Raw genomic sequence first — 19,765 nt, forward strand, 5'->3', positions numbered from 1 at the left:
CAATATTCTCGATTCCCACAAAAGTTGCCAATGAGGTAACTTTTTCATTTTCTGCAAACTAATTTTTTTGATGTGTCGGTACCTTTATAGACCCTTAACTGTAATCCCTCTATCCTTCACGTCCTGCACAACACACAAAAACTTGAAAACAGTGGTCGACTTCTTTCCTCCCTTAATCTTTATAAAGGGACAAGTTCCACTTTGTGCATCAACTACTTCAGGTGACTTGACACAGCCTTTGGATGGTTCAGCTTCTTCTTCTCAATCTGAGCTGCCGGAATCGTGTAGGGAAGTTTCCTCATTCTCCCTGTTGCTGCTGGTGCAATCTTGTTGGAAAGGAAGATTACTCTCTCCTGTGGACCCACAACAATTGCAAATTTTTTGGTTTGATAGAAATTATAGAAAAATTTGACGGGGTTTTATAGGAACATCTGAGATGGATATAGACTCTGGAAATCCATGACCATTATGTGGGAATTTAAGTGCAAAATGAACTCATAACTTAATAGCATGTAGAGTAACAAAATAAATTCTAGAATGTCTTAAGATTTTCGTGTATTTTTCTGTTATATCAGATTTGAATCAAAAGAAAAATATGTCATCAATACTTTAGTCTCTCATCTCCCCGAGATATAGTTGCTTGCTAGAGGCATAGAGAACGTATTAGTTTCCAACCTCCAGCTTCGATCACACCTATTTTCATGGGATGATAGAGACGGTACCAGGAGATAGGTAGATCCTCAATGCTAATACCGTCGTCTCGTTCCACACATTTAATTGAAGGCAGGATATTCGAAGGGATTAGAACCGGATAGGCAATACCACTCACTCACCTTGCTCAGCCGTAAACCTCGTTGTGTCGACTCCAGGTCGATGTAGTCCAGTTGAACACTTTACGATTGACAGCCGATGGTAACAATAAGAGTAATGACGACACACCGCTTCTGCCAAGTTTGAGTTATGCTGAGGAAGGGTCGTGGATACGTCACTCTTGCCCTACCATCTACAATACTTATATTTGTAAATTTATCTGAAAAAAAAATATAAAAAGAGATATTCTATTTTGCATTCACTGGAAAACTTTTTTTTTCTGATTGTCGCTTGGTGGCCTTCGATGGACTGTTTTTAGATATAGAAGAGTGCAGGGATGAGGGATATAATAATCTCGCAAAAAGTAAAAGTGTACATAATGTTCACGGTAGGCATCTAATGTGGAATACAATATTAATGGCAACTGAATCAAACCTGGCACTTCTTCCTCCAAGGTAATTGTGTTAGCCACTAAGCTTAAGGGAGGCCTGAGTCTCTTCTAGCAGCTGTTTATTATTATACACTTGGAGAATAATGTTGAATATTAGAATTTTATACCCCCCCAACTAATTTCATTAAAAAATAATCGTTGTATGTGCAGAACTGAAGACTTGATGGCACTGAATATTACAGAGTTCCCACAAATGATTGTGCTCTTGTCTTTGATGCTAGAGGTCCTAGGTTCGAGCTACTTGAAATCAATTTAGTATCGAACTCTGTTCTCGAAAACGTAAAGGACTTAACGTGCTGACTATGCGTATCACAATGGAAAACCACCCAGAAAGCCTTGAACCTCCACGGGCTGTTGCACTATGGAGTTTAATTTTATTTACTAATTTCAGTTTTTTAGAGGACATGTTAATGATTTTTTTATCGTATGTTGGTTCCTTTTAGCCCACTTTTATTGTACTTTCAAAGGATTCTGAACCTGACGCATGTTCACAACACACTATGAAATCAGAGGTTTAGGTATGTTTGTCTCGTCACTATTTATTATTCATCCTCATCGTTACAATTACAAAAGAGATGGAAAAGCAACATAATAGAAGCAAATTAGAAAATGTCATCTTGAAGTTGCAGGATGAAAGTTCATCACACAGGTTTAGATTTCCACTCCCACAAATAGCCAAATGACATCAAAAAATGCTTGATAAGTAATTTGCTTCTCTTTGTCTCATGATTACATTATACAACTATTATTTTCTATATAAATTAGGATTAATTACATTGTACGTCTGTGTAACTTTGCCATCTAAGCATCTGCCCACTTTGCTGGTGGAAATGAAGAAAACTCTCAGAAAGTCAGAATGATACATGAAATTTTGAAACTTAACATTCTTAGGGCATGGATTTGATTTGATTTAGTTTATTTTACTTCGCGTTTTGTGCCTCTTGGCTAATTTGCGAAGATGGGGATGAGTGATGAAATGATGAAATTGATGAATGGACATTCACAAACAACCAAGCCCGACCGGGATTCGAACCCGGGACCCTTGGCATCGCAGCGCGATGTGCTAACCACTCGGCCACAGGGTCGGGCTCTTAGGGCATGGAGACTATTATAAAACTTACTATATATACACCTCGTTTTATTCTTTAATTAAGGGTGACTTATTCGTCATTACAGCACTTGTGTTAACGACAACCTCCCCTCCCCTTTCCTGGTCCGAAGGTCTATATTGCAAATTCTTTCATTGGCAACCCAGTGCCGGACCCGGAATAATTTCGAGAGTGGGACCCAAGATAAAAGTATCTCAATTGACACACCCTCAACAGTACTTCATTATTTAACCCATTTTTCGCCACAAATTTGTAGCTGGATGAAATTACTTCAACTTCATGTTAGAGTGTTGTCAGAGGCACGAATAATGCAAGACAAATGCCATTTTGTTTCAATATCCAGGGTGACTAAAAATTTGGGTGCCGTATGTGTGTAACATGAGTGAAATGAGGTATAAAAATCTTATGGGAGAAAATTTGTTTCCCTTCTAGGAAAATGATTTTTTTCTCACTGAATCCAATTTTGCAGAAGTTTTTATCAATATAAAGGAGTATTAATACATATATAGAGAGCATTTATTTGCAATTTGTATTCTTTAGAGCAATAATAACATTATATACTGTGAGCCAGTGGTGGCTGGTGGTATGCCTCTATGGGTGTGCACTTCAGCCTTGCGTCCAGAAGAAGTGTTATAAGAAGTCACCCCTCTCAAATACTCACACTGTTTTCGCAAACACAATGCATTGGCAACCAAAGTTGTGACCAAACCTGGGCATCCTTCTTGATTATAGCCAAATCGCAAGTGTGGCTATTTTTTTTGTTTGAGTTTATTTTTTAGGTCCACTTTATGCATAGAAAAGCAGACACGGTCTACAGTTTAAAGTGAGATCCGAACAACTATGTGCCTCCACCAGGTGTGTGGCTATTTGTTTTTAAGAAGATTTGGATTTATTGTACTCAAGAATTAATTGAAGTTACTGCTGAATAACTTAATAAGCATATTGCAAAATCATGTAGGAATTTAAGCTAAAAGATTACTGTTATTTTGATGTCATTATGCAGGTATTAAATAAACACAATAATGAACATGTTCTTTAACAGTAACACTCAAATTATTTTTAAAATACGGCTATTATTTTTTGTCATCGAAACCTTAAATATATAAGATGGCCATGATTTACATTGGAACAAGGAGGAAAGTAGGAGCACCAGGGTGGAAAAGAGGGGGCAAAACCTTGCCCGGGTGAAAATTTTATCTGAAGCCACTACTGCAAATAAGGTAGCCGATCCAAAGACAACATGCAGAAAATCAGTTGTAATTATCTAGCAGTTGTTTATTTCTAATGGCCAACTGACCAAACAAAATCAAGCAAGTAATAAATATTAAAGAAAATAACAGTACTCACTCACTGCCCTGCTTTGTAGTTCAGATGTTTTCTCCTTCCGCCATATCCGTATTATTACTACAGTCGCTGCACGCATTGTAGCTAACTTCCCTCCAAATATTCAACAACGTTAAATATTAAGTATATGTTTTTGCCATATAGAAATTTTCCCTTTCATCATGAAATCAAACACTTTGCAGTGAAACAGGAACGAGCTTTCCACAGTGTAACAATTTTTGCAATGCATGAACTGGCACACACTGAAAACAGCTGACTGATCAAAGATCCCCCCCCGTGCACGTTGATGGACTACAGCACCATAAGGACAGTTTATTTTGACCAAGCTGCTGCACTAAGCAAAGGCAATGCAAGACATTGTTTAAAACATGCATTTTGCCCTCAGTCCCCCCTCCTTCCTCCCCTTCTTTCTTGCACCCACTATACTTGGGACAACAGTGTGGGCGAAGATACCTTAGAAATGCCCCTTTTCCAAAAAAGAAATCCCTCTATTTACAATGATATGTGGGCTGCCTCTACTCTGCCACACGATCTCGAATGGAATTGGATAGCAACACTGCGTGAACACAGCACTAGTGGTGCTCGTCAAGCCCATAATACTGCAAGCTACAGGCACCAATCCCTTCTCTTTCCTTGTGTGCTGCAAAATTAATTGCATTATTGATTTATTTGGGTGTGCACATGCGAATGTGCGAATATGCAGAAGCTGCTACTCCTGAGAGCACTAATTGTAATCAGACTTCCATGGAATTTTTGCCAGACATAAAACAACAAACATTGAATCTGGAATTACTTTTGATCACGACATGCTTTTATATGTGCATTTTTTAAACTCTCTAAACTTATAAAAGTCCCGCAACGTGGCTGTGCGGTCTAAGGCATCATTTTTTGGGCTCAGGCTATGTGACATGTACAGATTCGAGTCTCCTGGAGGAAGCTTTTCAACTTTTCCTGAGATTTTGGCCTCTGTATAAAACTGGTGGCAACCCAACGTCGTAAGGAAATTGAGGAGCGTAACGCATCCATGGAAACCTACATCAATGACTGGGGGGTTCGCCGTGCCGACCACATACCACCCCATAACCAGTTGGATGATCTTCCACCTCAGCAGGTGTAATTGGTTTGGTTTATTTTATTTCGCTTTTCTGCCACTTTTGGCTAATAGTAAAGATGAGAATGAGTCACAAATTGATGAAATTGATGAAGAGACACTCACAAATGACACACATTCCCTGGTCAGGGTTTGAACCCAGGACTCGTGGCATCGTATCATGCTGTGCTAACCACTTCATCATGAGTGTCGGCTATTGCTTCGAGTGTTATCAACTTTTCACAATACATAGTTGTTGTGTATCGTACTTACTTATATCAGAAATGCAGCATGAATGTGTTAGGACAGATTCCTAGATAGAAAATTATAACTGATTTTAATATTGCATTTTACGCTGACGTTGCATATATGGTACACTAACAAATATAATAACTCCAACAAATGAAACCAGGGGTGAATTCGTTGCAGCATATGTTCTAGCAGAATATATGAGGAACACAACATGGAACAAATGGTTTCAAATATGACAGTGTTGCCAGGTAAAAATAATATGAAAAACATGACGTCATAAAAAATATATATTTGTACTTACTGTACTGTTTGAATTTTGAAAAAATGAAGAATTGGACTTCTTTGATGTTAGTAACACAAAATTCAGAAACATGTACCATTTTAATATGATTTTCAAAATGTGTTTTTTTTTTATTGGAGATCTGCAACATTAGCTAAAAATGGGCTAATATTACATCCATAGTAGAATATATTCAACATTTTTGGTATAGTATTTTATATTTAAATTGTATTCACGCCACCCCTAGGAAATCACTGCAGATATAAGAATGATCCTGAGATAAATATCAGACTCGTCTTGAATTTTCAAGATATCGCAGAGAACAGTCAGACTTCTATAAAATCAAGATGATAAATGGTGTAGAAAAAGACTACCTTCAAGCACAATAGTAATGAGACATGACAGTGCACTTCTCATAGTACTCCCATGCTCAGCAGCATCAAGGTTCATTTGCAAGTGACCCTGATAATGATGATAATGCATTGAAGGATTATTCTTCTTGTTTTCTTAGATATTGAAGTGTTGTTTATTGCCTACAATGGTGTTGCAGTTAGCACAAAGATGCGAAATTTCCCTCAAGGTAGCTTTTATTACCTACTGTGTATACCCAACCATTGATGGAGGAAAATCTCTGTGGGGCCAGCCCACAACAGTTTTGCAATGTCTGCATTAAGAAATTACCAAGGGGTGTAGAGCCCATGTTTGTGTCCTATTTATATTCTCATTTCTGTACACCAAGGGTTGTAGAGCCATAACATCTGTGGCAGAATTACATGGCAAGAGAATCTTTCTGCAGTGTTCAACGACTGGACATTTTCCTCCAATACTGTCCAATGACATGAGTTTGAATAAAAGATATTGTGTATTCACAAGAAGTATTTGTAAATTGAAGCTGCACAAATAGCATGTTGTCATTTTATTCACTTTTAGTGATCGCCTGGTATACTTCGTGCAGTTGAGAATGTCTGAAAAAGGGTATTGTTTGTTTTCACAGTTAACTATAATGTTACTCATGAAAACTGCTGAAAAGTTCTTGTCATCAACAGACCATCCAATTTATGTTGTGCACACTGTATCACACAGAATGTTTTATCTTACACTTCCGATAAAGACAATTTCATTAAATAAGCTTCTTAGCTCATTTCTGTAGAGAATTAGAATAATCGTGTGCTCGAAACAGATTCATTAGTTCTAGTAGTCAAATATACCATACTTGAATATGACTTTACATATAATTAATTCTAATTTTGGCCCTTTGCTTGGTTTGTATAGAAATATAATGGGTCCTTAAAATATAATTTAAAGATGGCTTCTCTGTATGAAGATACGTCAAATGTATTGACATAGCTAATATCTTCTTTCAGGTATCTATCGAAGAATCCTTTCGGAAGAGTCACATTTCAGTGTTATAAGGATAACAGTGAGCATTTTGAATCCGGAGGAGTATACCAGATACTACTAACAGGTGCAAATACTTCACAATCCACATTTGACTCATGTAGTTCAGAAGCATCTGCAGGACCCTCGTCTGAGATAAGAGACGCTACAATTCATTCAGAGTTCACACAAAAACTATGTGAAACTGCATCTTCAAACCCTAAAAGTGGTTTTACTTGCAATGATTGTGACAAAGTATTTGATAACAAATCTTCACTTAAAGAACATATGATATCACATACCAAACATAAACCTTTTCAATGTCTAACATGTAACAAGACATTTTCACGGAAATCACACCTCAAAGTTCATTCAAGAATTCATACTGGAGAAAAACCGTTTGTATGTTTAACTTGTAATAAAGCATTTACAAATAGAACAGCACTGAACAGTCATTCACGAATTCACACTGGAGTGAAACCATATGTTTGTACAGTGTGCAACAAAGCATTTGCTCGGAAAGAAGCTCTATTAAGTCACTCAACCATTCATACTGCTTTGAAACCACATGTTTGCTCCACATGCAGCAGATCATTTAGAGAGAAGAAATATCTTGTTAGGCATTCCAGAATTCATACTGGAGATAAACCTTATGTGTGTTCAATATGCAATGCTGCATATGTACAGGGAGAAGGACTTAAACGTCATTTAAGAGTTCACCTTGGAGTTAAGCCGTATGCTTGTCCAACATGCACGAAAACCTTTAGCGGAAGTGGAGATTTTTCAAGGCATTTGAAGACTCACACAGGAGTTAAGCCACATGTTTGTTCAACTTGCGGTAAAGCTTTTTCAGAAAATCGGAATCTTAAGAGGCATTTAATGATACATACTTGATTGAATTGAAGCCGTATGTGTGTTCTACGTACTTGTAACAAATTGTTTACACGGAAAGGAGATGTAGATGATCATTATACACTGGATTGAAGCCATATGTATGTTCCGCATGCAACAAATCATTTGGAAGGAAGTCAGACCTTTGATTACATCAAGAATTCATACTGGCGAGAAGCTCTACATGTGTCCAGTATGTGGTAAAATGTTCAGAACTACCGTAATTCAAATTTAAAGAGACATCTAAAAGTTCATGCTGTTCTTATTTAACATGTGCCCTATCTGTTCTAAACATTTTACTGAGCAAATTACATACTGCTTAAAAAATATACTGGAAGTAATGGAAATAAATGTTTCAAGCGATGATATTCCACTATATTTTTCCAGAAAATAATGCATAACAGATGCTATGCAACTTTGAGTGCCTATGAGTATGAAAATGTAGTTTTGTTTTGTTTTGTTTAATACTTAAGGTATTTGAAATTTTGGGAGTTGTATAATTGTGAAGGAGTTATTTGATCACTGAATTTTCTATAAATTTTAAGTGAAAAATTAAGATTTTGGATTCCAGAGAAACGTATTTCAAATAATGGTCTCTCATGCCATTCTTCTCTTCTTCCCAATACAACTTCCCAAGTTGTTCTAGCTTTTATCAATATTTTAGTCCAACCTAATGTGTATGTATTGTAGTGAAAAACTATTATTGGAATTAAGATAGTGTTACTGTTGGGATTTTTTTTGTCACGTGTGTGGTACAGGAACTATAGAATTGTGTCAGCCCCCGTGGCAGAGTGGTTAGCACATCATGCTACGATGCCAGGGGTCTCAGGTTCAAACACCTGGGTATGGGTGTTTGTGAATGTCCATTCATCAATTTCATCATATCATCACTCATCCCAATCTTAAAAAAATAGCCAAAAGTGACACAAAAAGCAAAGTAAAATATAGCAACTTTGGAAACTGAAGAGCTTTCACAGGCAATTTTTGGATGAAGAGATTAACTACTTCAGATGTCCATCAATGTCCTAAGTCAGTGATGAATCATTACCTTCATTATCGTTTACTATTTCCGATGGTAATTCCTTTGCAAAGTTTGTGTTGTTTTTATTGTGGAAATGTTTCATGGTTAATAATTCAGGTTGTGGTCCAATTCATTTCTGAAGAATTAATCAATTGTAATTTAGGTAGTACTTTCCTAAATTTTCGTACCTGTATGGTGAAATATTCTCCTTAATCCTGCATGAAAAGGGTACCAAAGACTTGCATTTCTGTGCACATTTATGAGGACATGCAACCAGCATCACCTGAGGAATTTCCCAATATCTGAAGCTGATGGTTTAACTAAATTATGATGTGGAGGTGAGAAAATGTAAGAACTTACATCTTAGTATAATGAATTCAATAACATCTTTACCGATCTTCTTGTTGACATAGAAATGCAAGCAAGTAACCTTCAAAGCATAAATCATATTATGCAGCACAAATGTCAAATCTCTTTATTCTATGGAACTAGAACGTGATATGTGAGGTTTTAGAAACAACTGGAAGTATGTGTAAAAATTTGCTTAAATTTTATGTTAGGAATTAACTGGTCAGAAATCACAAACTAGGGGTTAAAATGGTAAGAAGGCCACTCATAATGCCAAACCTTATGTGAATTTGTTTTTGTTATATAAGAGTGTTGTGAAAGGGAACTAGGTTACTTTTTACAATGATGGATAACATTGTAATACTATCAGTAAAAGAACTGTATTACAAGTTACATTAATACATAAACTTCCATCGAAATTCAATTTTTTACATAGTATAAACATGTGTTACTAATGGAAACCAATAACAGTTCCTAAAAAAATAAATGAATGTGGATTTTCTCAAGTTTCTTTCTATGCTCATCAAACTGAAAATAGAGTACAAAAATCGAAAATGTTTGCATTTGTGTGTTCAATATCTGTTTCCTTGTTCTTTGTGTATTCATAGCAAGGACAGAGATAGTCGCATTGTGTACACTAATATTATGGTTTACAAATTCTGCTTTCTACAATATAAAGTGTTTTCTTATATATTTGTGATTTTTTGTTTTTTTATATTTTACAATATTCCCACATTAGACTGTTGAACCAGTTTCGATTAGCCCATCAGTGCATAGAAGTTTACTTAAGACAGAAACTCAAAACTCCATAATGTTCTAATATATTTTTTATGTGAGGAAATGAAAATATTGCTTAGAGATTGAGCAAATCATGCTGAACAACTTACTGTGTTTGATGGAATGTGTCTGAAATAGATTGTAAGGTAAAACTGTCAAAGCTGGGAATCGGCTGTAACTCATTTATTCTGTAATTGTTGACATTTGTACTTACATTCTGCATTGCGAAAGATTGCTTAACAAGGGATTTTGCTTTTTTTAACGAAAATAGTATCTATTGTCGACATATCTAGTAATTATTGTTAATTCTTTTCTCGCTTCTGAACACACCAAATGGCGGGGAAATCTTGACTAGCGTTGTGTTTCGAACAGCAAAGCAGTGTTTCAACCTTCTTAACAGAAAAATTCCCGCATAGCCCCAAAAACCATGCGGGATAGTATGACCATCCACGAATAGCCCCTAAAACCATTCCCGCATAGCCCCAAAAAGCATTCACGCATAGCCCCAAAAACCATTCACGATAGCTCCATGCACCATCACGGTAAGGTTAGGTTAGGTTGCTTTAGGTTGGGCAATATAGTTAAAAAACTGTGTGTTTGGAAACACTTACTAGGGATTACTTCATCAGATGCTCGCGACATCCGGTTCAAGTACATGGATGGAATGGAAGCAACAGTTTTCGTGCATCGGGCGGACATTATTATAGAAAAATACATGAATTAGCAGCCAAATACATTGAAAAATGCGAGAAAACACTTCTACGACCTTCCGAAATTACACAGAAACTCAATTCCGTAAGTACTTTCTCCTGTAAATTTGAAGAAATCCAATTCCTGGCTTTGACAGTTTTACCGAATGTAATTTATGCTCAGCCTTGGCAGTTGTTTCCAAACATAAGTGATTATATTATAGCCTAGAAACATTAATTTCTCTAAATGGTTTTATATAGTTTCAAAGAGGAAATACGATCAAGAAATAGTGTCAATATTAGCAGTACTTAATTAACACAAGCAGCAATGTATTTAACTTAAGTTTCTCCTAAATGCTTGAGAAATGTGTGTTGTTGTGTTTAAATTTAACACCAATTTCCTCAAGTTTAGTGCAAGGCAGGTTTAGTTTATCACACTCACGTAAATTTCTCTCTTCTTTGCTGTTAAATCTTAATTCTACTGATGATTTCTGTTTGTGTATCACATTAGTGATTTAGAATTTATAAATTTGTGTAGGGTGCGAGAATGGAAATATTTCACCACACACCTTTGCATTTAGTACAAGGCCCTATCTCAAGGTTTACTACTGTATGTTGGCCCAGAAGTAGTGTTTACAACATGAATCGACTGACCTCATAGTAATCTTTTGCTGTAGATTTCGATGTAGAGTTTGCGTATCCAATAGCATAGCTGACAGTTTAGTCGATGTGTTAACAGGTGATTTAAAATGATTGTCTTACTCCAGGTGTTGATTGGTTAGTTAATAAATCAAACTACTAGTTTGAAAATTTTTGGAAGAAATTTTCAGAAAATTGTTATATTGAGTATTTGTTATGAAATGAAAATGTTGACATCCTTGTATTGCATAACGAAAGTTGTTCTGCAATTTTTCTGCAAACAAGGTGGTGATGCATTATGAAATATCTTGTCCATTAGAATCTTAGCTGCGCAAGTACAAAATTTAATTGTGAAGGAGAGTTTGGAAACTACTAATACACGTGAAAGTTAGACAAAATTCTACATTTGTTGTAAACATTGCTAAAGCTTACAAAAGGATTGCCAAGGTGAGAGGGAAGAGCTACTTGTAATTCAGTAGGTAAAGGACATTTTTATGCTCTAGGAATGTAAGTCAATAAGAGTACATTGTTGCTGTTACCCTTTCAATTTTTTTATCGCTAAGCATTTTTTATTTACTATTCATAATATAGTGTAAATTTTAAGGGGAAAAGTAATTTCTAAACAATGAAATCTGCACTAGAGTACTGCATTGGACTACTTTCGCTCGAAAACACTCAATCGAATCGCCCACGCTCAAGCATGATATGCTCGATCGTACCACACTCATAGTGATTTGCAACGTGCCGTATTTCAGACCCTAATAAGCAGCACTGTCAACCTAAAACTTATACATGGAAGGAAACCACTCTATGCCATTACAATTCTAAATAATAATTCCATATATTATTATGTTCACTTACGAGTCTCAAATTCAATATATATGGAAGTATGCAATATCTACAGACCGAAACGTAAAAAAGGAAACACATGCTGACAGACCTGCTTAAGCAATTATAACTATTGTATCACAGTGCAACAAATACGTGTACACAGTGCCGGATCTACAAATCTTGCTGCTCCCCCCCCCCCTGCAAAATATTACCAAAGGCCCCCTCTACCTACCTTCCTTTACACACACACACACATATATATACATACAAAGTAAAGGAGTTGAGCTGGGTACAATTGGTCATGATAGAAACAGGATAGGCTTACGGGGAATCACATTGGTGTGTTCCAAGCTGATGTCTGCCATATTGAAATTCAACTCAAAATTTTGAAATGCGAAGGGGATAATATGACACTGTTTTCTCACACTTGGAAAATGATACATTTGTTACTATCATGCGGTCATAACTTTTTCTTTATTAAATATAGGTTGAAGAAACCTTCACCACTGCATTTCTCATGAAATTCTAGCCTGATTTGATTCTACTCTGACCAGAGTGGTTGATCTAAGGTTGAAATTTTCCCAGCTTTGTCCCCGCATAATGCGGCTCTAGAACCCACCCAGCCTCAAATCAAATGGTGCCCAGGCCGTAGCATTGTGCTGATCACATCACCTCCAAGATGGCCAACATCGAAAATATGTAGCACCCTACCCTCACACACCATAAATGTGTTGTTATGGCACGGTGCTATATGCACAGGGAACTTTAACTTTACCTTTAGCTGTATATGCATATATTGCATTCATTTCTGAACCCCTGAGTAAGTACGTTTATTTTTTTACATACCCATATACGAACCCTCTACTATGTGAATGGCTGAAGGCCCCCTAAAGGCTTACATGTCCACCCGGCAGTGCGAGGTTTTGTGGCTTGTAGATCCTGCACTGCACATACATCACTGTTCACTTACCGAAAAGGATAATCATATTCTGCAAAATAATAAAATGCAGTTATAACAGTCAATCGAATATCATTTTAATGTGACAATAATCGTATAAACATAAAATGTCAGCCCATAAATCATCTATTGAATTTTCACATATCTCATTTAAGATATAAAAAACTGAATTTTTACATGGAGATGATGACTATTTTCACTTATTTTTATTTTCACTTCGTTTACTCCACGATCCATACTTGAGGGTTCACTACAGTAGACAAATGACAGAAATACGTGTACTAGTAGCGTAGGACCTATCAATTCTGCATGCCATCTAGCATTGTCCATGCTAACTATTTGCCACTTCAGTGAAAAATGCTCATTGCAGCACTCTTATCTGCACCTTCCAATCTCCCCTTTAGACCAAGGCTTCTTTTCACAATTCGCCTGTGTTCAGACTGATGCATCATACCTATATGCTTCACTTTTATACAAATAATGTTACAATTATTAATATCAATAGCATTACACTTTCAGTTATTTGGAAATTGAACTAAAATATGCAGAATCTCGGAGCTTGCATGGATTTGCTGTGCAGCAAGCAAAAAAATCCTTTCTACATACATACAAGGGTCATTCAGAAAGTAGCCGCTATTGTGATTGATTGATTTAGTTTATCTTACTTCGCGTTTTGTGCCTCTTGGCTAATTTGCGAAGATGGGGATGAGTGATGAAATTATGAAATTGATGAATGGACATTCACAAACAACCAAGCCCAAGCGGGATTTGAACATGGGACCCTTGGTGTCACAGCGCAATGTGCTAACCACTCGGCCACAAGGTCTGGCCCGCCATTGTGACATGGCACTAGTAGTAGTGGGCAGAGCGCAACCATTGTTACATCACGCAATCTGTGATTCAGTAAGCTTCCAGCTGTGCTAGTGAGAGCATTGTAGTGCCACGCGTCATCTGGTTATAACATCACAAAATGTGTGCTGCCATCGAAAATCCCGCTAAATGCGAGGTACATGGAGTGATAAGATTTCTTTGGGCAAAAAATCATGGAACGTGGTATGACAACCACTTCTGAAGTTTACTGTAACACTTTGCAGAAACTGAGAAGAGCCATCCAGAACAAACGTCACAGTCTGCTGACATCTGGGGTTGTGTTCATGCATGACAACGCTCACCCTCACACTGCTTGGCGAACACAAGCCTTTCGCGCCAATTCAAATGGGACTTGACTTCTTGTGATTTTCATCTGTGCACTCACATGGAGAAGTGGTTTGGGGCACAGCACTTTGCTGACGATGAGGATCTTCAAAATGCTGTGCCAGGTTGGTTGAGTTTTATGGAGAAGGGATTGGTAAGTTGGTGAAACGCTATGACAAGTGCTTGAATTTACATGGCGATTATGTTGAAAAATAGAGGACAGCTGTACCTTTCAGATGTAAAGTAAAAATTTATTGTATCTATGCGGGTTTTTAATTTACAGCCAAACGGCGGTTACTTTCCGAATGAGCCTCGTATATCTGTGATGTTTTTTGAAAGTACTTAAATTATATTTGTAGTACCAGATTAAATTGTGATATCTATATGTGCAGTTTACATAAATATTTTTTATATTTATTGTTGACAATAGGATATCTGATCCTGCATGTATCTGAATGCACCTGTACAAGGTTGTGCATCTCATCACTGCATAATATATATGTAGGAAGAAAAAATATGAAGAAATTCTGAAGTGAAAAAATCAATGAACCATTTGACCTCACTAAAGGAGGCCTGAATTAACCCAAATTACACTGTTCAAAAAATGCAGTCAGTACATACAGGTACTGTATAAGAGAGACAGGTCTATACAACAATCATATTTACTCATGTATAAGATGAAAATTCATTGTACTTTAAATATTACTATATCAACTACATTAGAAACATAAGCTTGGCTTGAGTATATAAATCTTTCATTGAGTCCTTTTTCACAAACTGTTGGAGAAAGTCACCAAGAAGGACCAACATTAACTGAAGCTCTTCGTGGGCTTGTAGCATGAAGTGTTCATTTCTCTTTGAATGTGTCAGCATAATATTGAGACTGGAATAAATTGCTTCTGTTTTGTCTGCCAGTTACAAGCATGTAAACTCAAAACAACCCGAATTCCCCCATGATCAAATTTTCCTTGTTTTACCTTACCAGTTTAAAATATTTGCATTATACAAGGTTTTTAATTTTTTTTATTTACATATGCAATGCTACAATAGACAACCGTATTATAAGTGAGAAGTGCATCATAAATGACTGGATTAAAATATTAATGAAAAGATTCCCTGTGATAATCATTATGGTAATTGTGTAGTTTATTCTGTGTTCTAAATTTACATTTAAAATTTGAATTGATGAATTTATTACTTAATATAAACCACATACATTGGTATTTTGAGCATTCAGTACAGTTCAGACAATAAATTTACTTACAAAATTTCAATAATGTGCAATTTAAGTATTCACTAAGTTTAAGTATATCTAATGTAAGTTATTGTTTGCTTTATATAGGAAAGATGAATGCTAAATAACAAAATTTCTTCCTTAAAAACAACAAATCCCTCTAATCTCATTTAGTCATAACTCTAAGAAAATAAGCAAATATTTTATTTAAACCTGCTTCCATGTGAAAAAGTCCTCCTAAAACCCCATCTATAGATTCTGAATTGCAATAATTGTCGAAATTCACTAATTGCTGGTTTGAATATAAATCATAGAGAATAGAAGTCTATTTCTTGTAAGCTATTATACAAGAACAATCTACATATGGAAGCTGCACGAGTGTATTGTTTTCATGTACAAATACGTGGGTTTAGTTTAAAATTGTATGGGAAAAATTGCAAACTTTGTCCGGCAAAACCTGGTAAAGTCAGGGAATTTCATTTCTGCTTGGCTGTAGCCACCCTGAAGAAGCAATAGCCATAGATGGGTATAAGGAAAACATGAACAGGGCACAGGACTAGAACAGGAGCCAGCTTGGTTAGCGATAGTCGACTGAGAGAGTGGGTGTCTGAGATATGCCACCTGATTGGCCTGCAACATACGCCAGGCCCCTCCAATACCAAATACATGTAACCTCACCATGACATATCTCTGCCTTTCAATCCCTAAAGATGAGAGTGACATTAGTTCTCGAAAACTTGGAAGCTTATCCGGAAATCACCTGGCTGATTGCCCAAGAGATTTGCCGTCGGGAAAGCTTCAAGAATTATGTCTTTAGAAGCTGAAGCTGTTTATTTTGGGTGTTAAATGCATGTTCTATTAAGCTTTGTGGTGTAGTATATTTTCTCACATACAGAAGAGAGTGTTAATATTTTGTATTTCTTAAGCAACGTTTTGCACAATTCCCTAGTCTCTATTCCTGCATTAATCCTAATGGCTTGCTTTTGTTTTCTAAATGCTTCTAGACCAGGGTGCGAAATTTCCGGTTTGGGGCTGACGACTAAAATTTCGTTGTTTCAAGTGTGTGTCAAACATGACCGAACATCTCAATCTAACGTTCGTACATGGTTTTGGAAAGCGAGCTGATTGAAAACCCCATATCCACTCAACGCCGACACCATCTAATCAGCACAACAGTTCCGCAACAGTTCCTGCTTTGCTTTTCCTCCACTGTTGTTTCAAAATGACGACACTGCAGAAAGTATGTGTGTATTGTGCACCATGCAGACTTGAGGTGGGGAGGGGAGGGGTAGAGTGGAGCAGACCGTGGCTCAACCATGGCTCCTTGCTTGTGCGTAGAAAACCCCCATTTTTACCATTGTGAACTGCTCTCGCGTGCTTCAGTGTCCAGTCTTTGTTGACAAAAGAATGTGATAAATACACTCGTGAGCGTTGGTTGACATTGTAGTAACATTCGTTCTCATTATCTCATTTTCTTGGTTCGGTGGTAGTTGTCTGTGAGTGAAATGGTCCCAGAGAATTAGTTTTATTTAGTTCAATTACTGCCATGGAAAAGAAGCAAACAAACATACGATCCTTTTTCGTTACGGGGGATGTATCAAATCAGCTATAGGTCTTGTGCGACAACATGAGCTCTGGGGAAAGTGGAAATCCGAGGGGTCTATGTGGGTTTTGTCAAGAAAAAGGCAGGCTGGTGGAGCAAAATTCCAATGTTGCCATCTACAGATGTAAACAATTAACTGGTCACTCAGTTTAGATGTAGATTTGCATAATTTGGAAAAAGGGGGTTCTGCATTATGAAACCAGACAAGAAATGTGGGAGAAGCCTTGTTTTCCAAGATACTCACCGATATCCGTGGCAGAGTGGTTAGCACAGTGCGCTACGACCCCCGGGTTTGAATTCTGGCCTGTAAATGAATCCTATTTGGATAAAGGTGTTATTAGTTCATTGATTGATTTTATTTATTTTACTTCGCTTTTCTGCCACTTTTGGCTAATCACAAAGATGACGATGAGTGACGATATGATGATATTGATGAAGGAACACGCACAAAAACACTACCATCAGAATTCATATCCGAGGGTCCTCGTGTCGTAGCATGCTGTGCTAACCACTCCGCCACAAACCGTAAAAAGGGATTATTAGAAGGCTTGTAAGAGATTCTTACGTTGTGGCAATACTGTACCTACACCTATCAAAGAAGTTGCGAGAAGAAATCAATTTGCGATTTGGGGTCACATTAAGGAAATGTTTACTTGATCTTTGTCTTCCTTATCAGAAAACTGAATCCAATAGGGGGTTTTGATGGAGAAACCAGATATTATTGTTGTGCTTGCCGATTTCTTTAGAGATATTCATGACTGCCCAAACACTGGAAGAGCCGTGTACTATTTAGACGAGACATACATAAACGAACATCATACGGTGCCAAAACATGGCAGTATGACAAAGATGTTGTAAGGCCTTTACCACCAAGTGGAAAAGGAAGCCGAAGCTTCTAATGGCAACCATCGATGCAGCACAGTTTGCAAGTAAAATGTTTGGGGCCCTTAGTGAAAAAAAATGCATATGTCGAGAAGAGACATATATACACATTGATGATGTCAGAGGGTTGGACAGAAGTTTTAACCCAATAACTTCCATTATGAAAAGGAGAGAGAAGGAAAGGGGGGAAGAGCAGCTCGCGCTATTACGTACAAAGCAAATATGGCCATAATAGGTTAAAAGGTCGATATACTTTTTTTTTTCAATTAAATAATGGAACATATTTTTTTTTTCAATTAAAGGAATGTAGTGTATATACATACAGCTTTGCTAAGAAACGTTCTTGGTTATCACAAGCATTCTGGTAACATATATTGAGAATACCAAGAAATTAGTGCCGTTGCAAACACTGCTTTTGAAGGGCGGAGAACTCATTATGACAGTTGTCACTGCTTCCACGGTCAACTCGAATACTTTCTCCCCAGAGCTCAAGTTGTGGTGCGAGACGTATACTAGCAGTGTTCAGCTTACCTCATCCCCCAGCTGTGCTAAAAATGGTAAATGGAAATGTGATAGCGATTCAGTGCCATTACCAGTTAAAGGAAAATGTAATAAAGAGTGGTTAAACCATTTTGAGTGGTTGTTGTATGACAAAGCAACAAATGGAGCGAATTTACAATACCCGGACCCCTCCCCGATTTTTGTAAAATTTCACATACTCACTAATTGAGGCCTCCTAATAACGAATTTGAAGTTAAAATTTGCGGATCACGTGTAGAAATTGCATAATAAGCTAAATTGAGTGGTCCGTGATCGGAACAGACATGCACGATTGCTCATTATTTACCGGAAGATTTTGTGTTTCCAATACCTAAAAAATGAAATATACATTCCTGACATATACATATACATACTACGACCCCAAATTTTAACTATGCTTGCCTAACCTAACCGTAGCATAAATGGTTCATGGGGTTATCCGTCAATGGTTTGTGGGGCTACCCATGCATGGTTTTACGACTCCAAATTTTAACTATGTTTGCCTTACCTAACCTAACCTTACCGAGAATGGTCAGTGGGGCTATCAATGAATGGTTTTGCACTAATTGTGATAACGAACTGATGAAAAATCTTATTTTCATAGCACTTTAACGGCAAACGTTCTTCATCGAAGATGCCATTTTCGTATCCTGCAATTTTACAATCGATGCATTGTTGCTAAACTTACCTATAATCAACAACTTTTTTACTGTTCTCTTCCACCATTCTTACACGATCCATGCTCTCCAAGTATGAAATCAACAGTGTGGCAATGCTGTATACAGCGTAACTAATTGTGAACGTCAATTGTTCATATCAACAAATAAGGTTTCCATACTTGTATACGGAGAATCATTGTGAGAATAGAAAACCTTATTTTACAACTTCTACACATTAATGAACAATTTCTACACCTCACCCCAACATGTTAACATCAGATAAATCATCGCGACTAATTATTTCGTTAGTATAAGCAGTAGCATAGAAATTACAGAAGGGTCCGGTATTGTAAATTCTTGCCCAACAAATCCTGCATCTTGCAAATATTGTAAACAGGTATTATTAACCAGTAATGTTGATAAAAAATGGGTCAATGGGTTTTCTGTACCTTTTAAAATGGAATCCTTTTTCAAGCATAGTCAGAGTAAAGTCCATAGTGAAAATGTTGCCAGTGCAAAGACAAAAGAATGCCTGGCGGAAACACAGAAGCAGTAATAAAATGGATCACCAGATGTTTCCCGAGCCTTTATGATGAGAAAATGGGTGTTCTGTTAGCAGAGTGGACAGAATACAAACTTTTGTTTTCTTCTCTGACTTTGAATCAGACGCTGGAGAAGATTGACAGTGAGCACAGCTTCATGTGAGAGATGTTTCAGCTCTCACAACAGACTCAAGACTATTAGAGAAACTCTTTGAAGACTGAGACACTGGATGATTTGCTCCGA

General features: G+C 37.0%; 1 protein-coding gene across 4 annotated transcripts in view; it reads left to right on the forward strand.

The window, feature by feature from the left end:
* The window catches only part of LOC145991995 (uncharacterized), a 184,746-nt gene that overhangs the window by 95,026 nt on the left and 69,955 nt on the right, over positions 1–19,765 (forward strand). Inside the window, exon 4 of one of the 4 annotated variants that reach the window (XM_083127996.1) lies at positions 6,701–7,833. The exons of the other annotated variants lie outside the window; for them this stretch is intronic. Within the exon in view, the coding sequence (XP_082984122.1) occupies positions 6,701–7,607 (907 nt within the window). The 3' untranslated portion in view covers positions 7,608–7,833. Of the gene's footprint in view, positions 1–6,700; positions 7,834–19,765 lie in introns of those variants that run through there. 4 annotated transcript variants of the gene reach the window in all.

The sequence above is a fragment of the Lepisma saccharinum genome, chromosome 9 (genome assembly GCF_977018435.1).
Source record: "Lepisma saccharinum chromosome 9, izLepSacc3.1, whole genome shotgun sequence".
Taxonomy (NCBI): domain Eukaryota; kingdom Metazoa; phylum Arthropoda; class Insecta; order Zygentoma; family Lepismatidae; genus Lepisma; species Lepisma saccharinum.